The 12,107-nt window shown below is 52.3% G+C and overlaps 1 protein-coding gene across 2 annotated transcripts in view; it reads left to right on the top strand.

The window, feature by feature from the left end:
- The window catches only part of LOC142249901 (zinc finger protein 692-like), a 65,570-nt gene extending 56,017 nt beyond the window's left edge, over positions 1-9,553 (top strand). Inside the window, exon 12 of one of the 2 annotated variants that reach the window (XM_075321874.1) lies at positions 8,181-9,553. In XM_075321874.1, the coding sequence (XP_075177989.1) occupies positions 8,181-8,598 (418 nt within the window). In that variant the 3' untranslated portion in view covers positions 8,599-9,553. The remainder of the gene's footprint in view (positions 1-8,180) is intronic. The other variant, XM_075321875.1, reaches the window with a different exon arrangement.
- Positions 9,554-12,107: the final 2,554 nt, after the last annotated feature.

Below are 12,107 nucleotides of genomic sequence, written 5' to 3'. Positions count from 1 at the left end.
ATAGAGGTCTTTACTTCTCTCAGATTTGACAGTAAGTCATCAGCATAAAGAGATACGTTTTGCTCCAGAGACCCAATCCTACAACCTTTCATTTCAGTAACCGCTAGCGGCTCAATTGCCGCCGTGAACAGCAATGGCGAGAAGGCAAGCCTGAGTTGTGCCCCTTGCCATTGACCTGGATTTTTGCCCTCGGCGAAGCATCTAATATTTAGCCCAGTTTATAAATATAGAACTAAGACCAGTCCTCGCCAAGACTGCCCATAAAAAGTTCCATTCAATACTGTCAATGGCCTTATTTGCATCCAGTGGCAGGATCATCCTTTCTCCATACCCCCCAGAGCTAAGCTGTAAGCCCAAAAACAGCCATCCAAGATTAATGGACGTAGATTTATGCAATATGAGCCCGGTCTGATCTCCAGGAATCATGGACTTAATCACCCAAGGTAGTCTACTGGCCAGTACTTATGCAATCGATTTTACATCTGCTGAAAGGAGCGATATAGGGCGATGTGACTCTGGCAACGTCGGGTCTTTTTCGGGTTAATTGCATAATTGCCTCTCTAATAGATGACGGAAGGGATCCCCATTTTCCATCTTCCTGAATCACAGTTAAAAGATTAGGTTACAGCAGGGGGGGCATACATTTAGAAAATTTCTCCCGGCAAAGCATTCACTCCAGGGGCCTTAAGCGCCTCCTCTAGTCCCTCCAAGGCTGTCTCTCCACTCTGAGACTCTCTCTCACCCCCTCCATCAGCCCAGAGAGGGGAATATCCGCTAAGAACTCAGCCACTTCCACGTTCCGAAAACCAAATTTAGAAGAATGTAGTTGAGTGTAATAATTGCATGAAGCTTTTGCGATTTCCCATTATCCCGTATCAACTTCCCCTTATCAAACTTCAGGCCAGTGATATAACACAGTCCCTCCTGCACCTTGGTTATTGTAGCTAAGAGGTGCCCCACACCTTCTCCCTCCATGAAGAACCTCTGCTTAGTAAAAAAAACATTTATTACAGGCTAAGGTTATTATTAAAGGTTATTTTAAAGGGGTGGTTCACTAGTTAACATTACTGGCCACATCGATATAATGTTGAGAAACAAGGCTGCTCTCAAATACCTTGTGTTGCCAATAGTGCCTGTGAGTGGCGCTATCGCGGTCCACTAATCCCCATCGAATGACCCCCCCCCCCCCCGGGCTCCGTGACCTCTGGTGTCCAGTGATGTAACTTCAACTTCCAGTTGACCTGACATCACCAAGGTCGGCCCCAGTCTCCGTGAGTGACTGGGCTGTAAGTGGAATGCCACCGCTCAGCACAGCCCAGCGTCACAGCCCAGCATCTCCCTCCTCGCTCCTTCACTGCAGAGTGCCGCAAGCAGGAGCGATGCTGGGTTGTGACGTGCGGTGAAACACCGCCCACAGCCCAGTCACTCTGGGGCCGCCTGCGGTGATGTCAGGTTAACTGGAAGTTGACCTAACATCACCGGACATCAGAGGTTGCGGAGCCTGGGGGTCACGTGATGGGTATGAGCAGATCACAATAGCGCCGCTCACAGGCAGAATTGCCAACACAAGGTATTTGAGAGAAGTCTTGTTTCTCACCTTTCTTTGTCGCTCCATTGGGAGACCCAGACAATTGGGTGTATAGCTTCTGCCTCCGGAGGCCACACAAAGTATTACACTGAAAAGTGTAACCCCTCCCCTCTGCCTATACACCCTCCCGTGGATCACGGGCTCCTCAGTTTTATGCTTAGTGTGGAAGGAGGCACACATCCACTCATGCATTCCCATTTTAGTCAGCAGCAGCTGCTGATTTTATCGGTTGGAAGAAAAGAGGGCCCCCACAGGGCCCCCGGCATGCTCCCTTCTCACCCCACTACGTCGGCGGTGCTGTTAAGGTTGAGGTACCCATTGCGGGTACAGAGGCTGGAACCACATGCCGTTTTCCTTCACCATCCCTTAGAGGCTCTGGGAGAAGTGGGATCCTGACCGGTCATCCATTTACTGGGACCGGGCTCCCTCCGCAGCCCCTGTGGGAATCTGCCGGACAGGAGTCTATGTATCCTCAGGGACAGGGCCCTGCATCTATAAGGTACTCTGTGTCCCCATGGGGACTGTGCATGGAGCGCTTGTTTCACGGACGCTGCAGCAGCTGCTGGTTTGTGAAGACCGGGACTTCCGCGCCGACCGAGCCTGTTTGTCGGCCGCGGTATTAAATTTAGTCCCCGGCTTCATTGCGGCCTAGTACCATAAGTCCCGCCCCCGGGCCTGCCAGTCAGGGGTAAGGGCGGGACGGCCGGCCTGACGTCGGCAGTGAGGGCTGGAGCATACTTTATGTTTCCTCCCCCCCCCCTCACTGATCACTGTGGGGCCCCAGATTCCCGCACTTTTCTAGTCGCCGCCCACGGCTCCCTCCTCCCCTGAGAGCTCCGGTAGCCATTTTTACACACATTCTGCCGGTGGAGGATTTTCAGGAACGAGCTCTGCAGCTCTGGGAGACCTAAGGCAGGGAATCTGGTGGACACACACTCCGCTTTGGGCGGTCGGTAAGCCACACCGGTCACCCGGTGCTGGTCCCCCTAGGGTGCCGGAATATATATATATAGGTATATATTTCTTTCTGTTCGGCCGGGTTGTTTACCTTTGGCTATATACCCTCAGTGATCTCTCTCCTAGGAGACAACAGCATGTCGTCCACAAGGAGCAAGGGCGCTAAGGCAAAGGGTTTTTTTGCAACCTGTACCTCTTGTGGGGCTATGTTACCTGCGGGTTCCACCTACCCTCACTGTGAGCAATGCTCGACCCCTGTTGCACTTGCTCAGCCGGAGCCTCGGTCACTAGTGGGCCCCTCGGCTCAGGCAGACCCTCCTGCTTCCACTGTCCAGGCGGCAGGGACAGAGTTTGCAGTTTTTGCTGAGAAACTCTCTGAGTCACTTTCACAATCCATGGCTCAGTCTATGGACAAATGGTCTGCCAAGCTACTAGAAGCCTTGCAGTCCAGACCGGTCCTTACACAGGCCCCGGGCACTGTTGGATCATCGCCTCCAGGCCCCTCTCGGTCTGCGCCGCAGCGCGCTCCCGGGGTGGCCCCTAGGTCTCACGTGGAGGGCTCCTGCACGGACCACAGTCCCAGACCGGCTAAGCGGGCTCGCTGGGAATCTTCCCCGACTTCCTCACGCTGCTCGGGGTCTCAGCTTGAGGACTCTCTGGAGGACGAGGCAGACGTCGCAGCTCAGGGCTCTGACCCTGACGTTGCCCTCAATCTTGATACACCTGAGGGGGACGCCTTAGTAAATGATCTTATATCGTCCATCAACCAGGTGCTAGATCTTTCTCCCCCACCTCCACCTATAGAGGAGTCGGCTTCGCAGCAGGAGAAACACCAGTTTAGGTTTCCCAAACGTACACGCAGTGCGTTTTTCGATCACTCTAACTTCAGAGATGCTGTCCAGAAGCACAGAGCATTTCCGGACAAGCGCTTTACTAAGCGCCTTAATGACACACGTTACCCCTTCCCCTCTGACGTAGTTAAGGGTTGGGCTCAATGTCCCAAGGTGGATCCTCCAGTCTCTAGACTGGCGGCTAGATCTGTAGTATCGGTTGCGGATGGCTCATCGCTCAAGGATGCTACTGACAGGCAGATAGAGCTCCTGGTGAAATCCATCTATGAAGCCACAGGCGCGTCCTTTGCCCCGGCCTTTGCAGCCGTGTGGGCACTCCAAGCTATCTCAGCTTGTCTGTCTGAGATTAATGCGGTCACACGTACCTCTGCTCCGCAAGTTGCGTCCTTGACTTCTCAGGCGTCGGCTTTTTCGTCCTACGCCATGAACGCCGTCCTGGACTCTGCTAGCCGTACAGCGGTGGCATCCGCTAATTCTGTGGCAGTCCGCAGGGCCATGTGGCTACGCGAATGGAAGGCAGACTCTGCTTCCAAGAAGTTCTTAACCGGTTTGCCGTTTTCTGGCGACCGATTGTTTGGCGAACGATTGGATGAGATTATTAAGGAATCCAAGGGAAAGGACTCGTCCTTACCCCAGTCCAAACCGAAGAGACCTCAGCAACGGAAAATACAACCGAGGTTTCGGTCCTTTCGGCCCTCAGCCAAGTCCCAATCCTCTTCGTCCAACAGGCCAGAGAAAGGCCAGAGGAACTCCTATGCGTGGCGGTCTAAGTCACGCCCCCAAAAAACCGCCGGAGGCACTGCCTCCAAGGCGGCCTCCTCATGACTTTCGGCCTCCCCGAACCGCATCCTCGGTCGGTGGCAAGCTCTCCCGCTTTTGCGACGCCTGGTGGCCACATGTCCAAGACCGATGGGTGAGAGACATTCTGTCTCACGGTTACAGGATAGAGTTCAGCTCTCGTCCTCCGACTCGCTTCTTCAGAACATCTCCGCCCCCCTCTCGGGCCGGCGCACTTTTTCAGGCTGTGGGTGTTCTGAAGACAGAACGAGTGGTGATTCCCGTTCCCCCTCAGGAACATGGTCACGGCTTCTACTCCAACTTGTTCGTGGTGCCAAAGAAGGACGGATCATTCCGTCCCGTTCTGGACCTCAAACTGCTCAACAGGCATGTGAGCACCAGAAGGTTTCGGATGGAATCTCTCCGCTCGGTCATCGCTTCGATGTCACAAGGAGACTTCCTAGCATCAATCGACATCAAGGATGCTTATCTCCATGTGCCGATCGCACCCGAACATCAACGCTTCCTGCGTTTCGCCATCGGGGACGAACACCTTCAGTTCGTGGCACTGCCTTTCGGCCTGGCGACAGCCCCACGGGTCTTCACCAAAGTCATGGCATCTGTTGTGGCGGTCCTACACTCTCAGGGCCACTCGGTGATCCCTTGCTTAGACGATCTCCTAGTCAGGGCACCCTCCCGGGTGGCGTGTCAACACAGCCTGACCGTCGCTCTGGCGACTCTCCAGCAGTTCGGATGGCTCATCAACTTCCCAAAGTCCAAGTTGACACCGACCCAATCACTGACTTACCTCGGGATGGAGTTTCATACACAGTCAGCGTTAGTCAAGCTACCGCTGGACAAACAGCTTTCGCTGCAGACAGGGGTGCAAACTCTTCTTCGGGGTCAGTCACACCCCTTGAGGCGCCTCATGCACTTCCTGGGGAAGATGGTGGCAGCAATGGAGGCAGTGCCCTTCGCGCAGTTCCATCTGCGCCCACTCCAATGGGACATTCTCCGCAAATGGGACAGGAGGTCGACGTCCCTCGACAGGAACGTCTCTCTTTCCCTTGCAGCCAAAACCTCTCTTCAGTGGTGGCTTCTTCCCACTTCTCTATCGCAGGGAAAATCCTTCCTGCCCCCATCCTGGGCTGTGGTCACGACGGACGCGAGCCTGTCAGGGTGGGGAGCGGTTTTTCTCCACCACAGGGCTCAGGGAACCTGGACTCCGATAGAGTCTTCCCTTCAGATCAATGTTCTGGAGATAAGGGCAGTGTATCTAGCCCTATTGGCATTCCATCGGTGGCTGGAGGGCAGGCAGATCCGCATACAGTCGGACAACGCCACGGCGGTCGCGAACATCAACCACCAGGGCGGCACGCGCAGCCGTCAAGCCTTCCAGGAAGTCCGGCGGATTCTGCTGTGGGTGGAAGCCACAGCCTCCACCATCTCCGCAGTTCACATCCCGGGCGTAGAAAACTGGGAAGCAGATTTTCTCAGTCGTCAGGGCATGGATGCGGGGGAATGGTCCCTTCACCCAGACGTGTTTCAAGAGATCTGTCGCCGCTGGGGAACGCCGGACGTCGATCTCATGGCGTCACGGCACAACCACAAGGTCCCGGCCTTCATGGCACGGTCTCAAGATCACAGAGCTCTGGCGGCGGACGCGTTAGTTCAGGATTGGTCGCAGTTTCGACTCCCTTATGTGTTTCCTCCTCTGGCGATGTTGCCCAGAGTGTTACGCAAGATCAGATCCGACTGTCGTCGCGCCATTCTCGTCGCTCCAGATTGGCCGAGGCGGTCGTGGTACCCGGATCTGTGGCATCTCACGGTGGGTCAGCCGTGGGCGCTTCCAGACCGAACAGACCTGCTGTCACAAGGGCCGTTTTTCCATCTGAATTCTGCGGCCCTCAACCTGACTGTGTGGCCATTGAGTCCTGGCTCCTAGCGTCGTCGGGGGTATCTCAGGATGTCATTGCCACTATGAGACAGGCCAGGAAACCAACGTCCGCCAAGATCTATTACAGGTCGTGGCGGATCTTTTTGTCCTGGTGCTCTGATAAGGGTTTTACTCCCTGGCCTTTTGCCTTACCCATTTTTCTTTCATTCCTTCAATCCGGAATGGACAAGGGTTTGTCACTCGGCTCTCTCAAGGGACAAGTATCGGCGCTCTCAGTATTTTTTCAAAAGCGCCTGGCAAGGTTTCCGCAGGTCCGCACGTTCCTGCAGGGAGTTTGCCACATAGTTCCACCCTACAAGCGTCCGCTGGAACCTTGGGACCTTAACAGGGTGCTAATGGCTCTTCAAAAACCACCTTTCGAGCCGCTGAGGGATGTCTCTTTATCACGTCTTTCGCAGAAGGTGGCATTTCTTGTGGCAATTACCTCACTCCGAAGAGTGTCGGAGCTTGCAGCGCTGTCATGCAAATCCCCCTGCCTGGTTTTTCACCAGGATAAGGTGGTTCTGCGTCCTGTCCCGGAATTTCTCCCTAAGGTGGTATCTCCTTTTCATCTCAATCAGGATATCTCCTTACCGTCATTTTGCCCTCATCCAGTTCACCAATGTGAAAAGGATTTGCATTCATTAGATCTAGTGAGAGCACTCCGGCTCTACGTGTCTCGCACGGCGCCCCTGCGCCGTTCAGATGCGCTCTTTGTCCTGGTCGCTGGCCAGCGTAAGGGTTCGCAGGCTTCCAAGTCAACTCTGGCTCGGTGGATCAAGGAACCGATTCTTGAAGCCTACCGTTCTTCGGGGCTTCCTCTTCCTTCGGGGCTGAAAGCCCATTCTACCAGAGCCGTGGGTGCGTCCTGGGCATTGCGACACCGGGCTACGGCTCAGCAGGTGTGTCAGGCAGCTACCTGGTCTAGTCTGCACACTTTCACAAAACACTATCAAGTGCATACCTATGCTTCGGCAGATGCCAGTCTAGGTAGGCGAGTCCTTCAGGCGGCGATTGCCCACCTGTAGGAAGGGGCCGTTTTCGGCTCTCTTTTATTGAGGTATTCTTTTACCCACCCAGGGACTGCTTTTGGACGTCCCAATTGTCTGGGTCTCCCAATGGAGCGACAAAGAAGAAGGGAATTTTGTTTACTTACCGTAAATTCCTTTTCTTCTAGCTCCTATTGGGAGACCCAGCACCCGCCCCTGTTCCCTTCGGGCTGGTTGTTCTTTTGTGTACACATGTTGTTCATGTTGAATTGTTCTTTTGGTTATGGTTTCAGTTCTCCGAACATCCTTCGGATTGAATTTACCCTAGACCAATTTATAAGTTTCCTCCTTCTTGCTTTTGCACCAAAACTGAGGAGCCCGTGATCCATGGGAGGGTGTATAGGCAGAGGGGAGGGGTTACACTTTTCAGTGTAATACTTTGTGTGGCCTCCAGAGGCAGAAGCTATACACCCAATTGTCTGGGTCTCCCAATAGGAGCTAGAAGAAAAGGAATTTACGGTAAGTAAACAAAATTCCCTTCTTTATCGATGTGGCTTGGAAATCTAAGTAGTGAACCACCTCTTTAACATATTCTGAGCTCTTTCGTGGACCCGTTTAGTTTCCTCAGGGGGGTTCACTACTAAGCTATTTTTCACACTAGGTATCCTGCACAAATCCGGACCTTTACAGTCCAGGTTCACCCATCACTAGTGGTAAAGAAATAATCTACTTCCATCTGCTAAAAACCTAAAACTTTGGGAGGAAATATCTATTTAGCAGGACAATGATCACTGAGTTACAGACTTTCTCAGTGTTTTATTTTATTGAATATAACTGCTGACACATAATGAATTTTGAGTGCAATAACTCCAATAAGATACAAGTTTTCTATAAAAATATTGATTGGGACCATTTGTGTAATTGCCACATGTAATGAAAAGAAATCTATTCACTTTCTATAGGGTTGAATACTTTTGCAAAACCCTGCCAGTTGTCTTTTAGATGCCACCTTCCTCTTGAGCCTGTATTCCTTGTTTTTTTTTTCTTATTAATTCTGCTTATTGGCGCTCTTCCTTGTCTAGGTGTGAGTTCTGTGGCTTTACCTGCAGGCAGAAGGCATCACTTAACTGGCACATGAAGAAACACGACGCTGATTCTTTCTATAAGTTTCCTTGTGATATTTGTGGTCAGAGGTTTGAGAAGAGGGATAACCTTGCTGCTCACAAGAGTCGGAAGCACCCGGCCCCTCGAGAGATAGATCCAAAAGACCCCGCTCCATGTATCGTTTCCTCAATGAATGATGCATGTCAAGCTGAAGCCAGTTGTAAAGAAGATCACACAGGACAGTCAATGGATCCTGACCAGGAGATAACAACGACGCCTCCAGAGGGTGGAAAGGAGTATCTCTTCACTGACTTATCTGAAAGTGTGCAGGAAGGGTCCCAGCAGACCGCTCCGACTCCAGGCAATGCAGGGCTATCACTGGTGATTGTTTTGTAGAATCTGCCACACATACCACCACGAAGATAGTGGATCTAGTCATGACATCCACAAGTGGGGCACAGTGCTCTTTTATTAAAGAGTAACTAAACTTTTATAGTGAGCAGTGAGCCTGCTGAAGTCCTAGGAGCTTAGGGGTGCTTCACACACAGCGAGCTCGCTGCCGAGATCGCTGCTGAGTCACGCTTTTTGTGACGCAGCAGTGACCTCATTAGCGATCTCGCTGTGTGTGACACTGAGCAGCGATCTGGCCCCTGCTGCGAGATCGCTGCTCGTTACACACAGCCCTGGTTCGTTTTCTTCAAAGGCGCTCTCCCGCTGATAAGCACACATCGCTGTGTGTGACAGCGAGAGAGCGACAAATGAAACGAGCAGGGAGCAGGAGCCGGCGTCTGGCAGCTGCGGTAAGCTGTAACCAAGATAAACATCGGGTAACCAAGGTGGTTACCCGATATTTACCTTAGTTACCAGCCTCCGCCGCTCTCACGCTGCCTGTGCTGCCAGCTCCGGCTCTCTGCACATGTAGCTGCTGTACACATCGGGTTAATTAACCCGATGTGTACTGTAGCTAGGAGAGCAAGGAGCCAGCGCTAAGAAGTGTGCGCGGCTCCCTGCTCTCTGCACATGTAGCTGCATTACACATCGGGTTAATTAACCCGATGTGTACTGTAGCTAGGAGAGCAAGGAGCCAGCGCTCAGTGTGCGCGGCTCCCTGCTCCCTGCACACACAGCTAAGCGGTGTGCGCTAGTAACTAATGTAAACATCGGGTAACCATACCCGATGTTTACCTTAGTTACCAGTGTCCGCAGCTTCCAGATGCCGGCTCCGTGCAAGCGCAGCGTCGCTTGCACGTCGCTGCTGGCTGGGGGCTGGTCACTGGTCGCTTGTGAGATCTGCCTGTTTGACAGCTCACCAGCGACCATGTAGCGATGCAGCAGCGATCCTGACCAGGTCAGATCGCTGGTCGGATCGCTGCTGCATCGCTAAAGTGTGAAGGTACCCTTAGCCTGGTGTGGACATTAGCGTCCTAGATAAAGGGCATTCATGATGTCTAGGCGGCACTCCGCACCTCTATTGCTCAGTGTTTAGCGGTCCGTACACTGCTTACGTAGACTTTCCCCAGCAACGCTCACTTTAGACAGCAATTCTGCATCAGTTTTCGTACACACAGACGCAAGATCACATAAGTAACTATAATACAGTATGTCTTGAAATGACAAATGTGGCACAAAAAAAGTTTAGTTACTCTTTAAAAGATGATATGTACAACTTAACTAAAGAATGCACTGGTCAGGGATTAAATAAACCATTTCTGATATTTGTTTTTACTCCATCATCATTCAGTGTGTATCTTTTCATATCTAATATGCAGTTTTTGACTTTTGTACAGTAAGCAAAGTACCTAGGCTTAATAGGGTTGTGCATACTAGACAATCCCTTACTGATGGGCCCGGGAAGATTAAAAAAAAATAATAAAAAATTGATCCTTACCTCCTGGGCTGCAGTTATACTGAGAATAAATTATAATATGTACACATGGGTGGACTTAATTTACTAATCAGGTGAATTCTAGATGCAATTGGTTACTCAGGATTTTATTTAGGGGTATCAGACTACAGGGGGCTGAATAAAAATGCACCTCACAATTTTCCGATTTACATTTTTAAAATATTTAGAAAACTGTTTATCATTTCCTTTACACTACAAAAGTACTTGCTACTTTGTGTTGGTATATCACTAGTGATGGGTGGACCTGCAGATACCCGGGATCAGCGGATCCACCTTGTTTAAAAAAAACAAAACAAAAAAACGGTTAGAGCCCAGAATGATTCTGGATATCTGGCTGGACGACAGTCCCCATATAAGTCTATGGGGACCCGAATCAGGTGCTTAAAAATAGTGGTAGAAGGGATAGGGGGATTGGAGCTTCATACTTACCGGTCTCTGCATGACTGTACATTGGTTCCGGGGCCGCTGACTCTACTTCCGGGGCCGCTCATTATCCTATATGCATATGCCCTGCTAGCCCCACCCACCAGCAGTCATCATGTCTCTGATTGGTTGCGGTCAGATGCACCCCCACCATGTGTAACAGTGTGTCTGACTGTTTGCAATCACACACACTGTCTGCGTCTTGGTATAAAAATAAATTACAAAATTGTCATAGGGTCCTCCTGTAGTGACCCAGAAGGGGCTATTACAAATGTTTCTGTACCGCCCCGCGGGCTCGGCTGCGTCCGCCGAGCCACTCAGATCCGTGCTCATACTGCGGGTGGTGGCTCGAGCCTCTCACGGACCCGGGGGTCACGTCGCTCTGCAAGGGAGTTGGCGCTACACGCGGGGATTTGGGGTGTTTGTATTTGAGGTGATAGTTCGTGACGCCACCCACGGGTTGTGGTGATTGTAGACACCACCGATGCGGTGAAGGTGTAGGGCGGTGTAGTAGCGCAGCTAGGTGTTGACCCCTCCGTGGGTAGGGGATGTTGGTCCCGGGGTCCGGTGGACCGGGGCCCGGGTGCAGGGTGTAGTGATGCGGTGCAGCGCGGCGCGGTGCCTGATGGCACTGCTGTACTCACTCTGACACAAGACACTGGAGTCACTGGTAAACCAAACGGAGTGATGAATTGTTGGGTTGGTAATGTCCGCTTTTCTCCTGCACCACTATATGTGAATCTTGACTCCTGTGCCTAGGCACCGGTAGTCCGCTCCCCGGCGTGTATCTGTCGTAGGAGCCCGTTTGCCCGCAGACGCTGGCCCTTTGGATCTCTGGCCCTTGGCGGTGGCACTTATCCGGAATGGTTGGGCTGTTGCCTTCAATCGGGACTTAGGTGGGACTGAACCCCTGGGGTCCAGACCGCAATCACTTAATTTGACTATGGTGGTGGCTTATAGCCTAGTTCGGGGTCTGAGTACCCTGCCTGGTGCTCCGGTATCCAGTTGGCTTTCTGGTTCGGTTCCGGCGGGCCACTACCCTGTCCCGGTCCCTTACGGTTCCACCGGTCGTCTTCCCGGTCTCCTGCAGGCGGCCACTACCGTCTGCCTCCTTGCCAATGGTGGCTTTGCTCCGACCCAGCCACCAGAGTAGTCTTTGGCAGGCCTGAGCACAGGTCTGCTTCCGGACACAAGCTCCCTTCTTCACTGTCAAAACCACTCTCTCCACTAACTTGAACTTGACTACTAGGTTCCCACCTCCAGGCCTGTGAACTCCTCGGTGGGTGGAGCCAACCACCTGGCTCCACCCCCACTGGTGTGGACATCAAACCTGGAGGGTGGTGACAAGGCTTTTAGTTTGACTGCTGTTACCTAACTGGGAAGGGGGGGTGTGTAGTGTTGTTGTGTCTACCTGGGACGACATGGATAGTCCAGGGCGTCACATTTCTACCTTCATAGGAGTCTTACTCACAGCAAGTTGGGCTGTAGTGTGTACATCGCCCAGGCCAAAAGCTAATGCTCTACCAGGATACAGCTAAACCCCCACTAATGTGGAAGCGTCACAGGTGCAGGAGAA

Source organism: Anomaloglossus baeobatrachus, chromosome 8 (assembly GCF_048569485.1).
Source record: "Anomaloglossus baeobatrachus isolate aAnoBae1 chromosome 8, aAnoBae1.hap1, whole genome shotgun sequence".
NCBI lineage: Eukaryota > Metazoa > Chordata > Amphibia > Anura > Aromobatidae > Anomaloglossus > Anomaloglossus baeobatrachus.
This window is presented reverse-complemented; position numbering and strand designations above follow the sequence as displayed.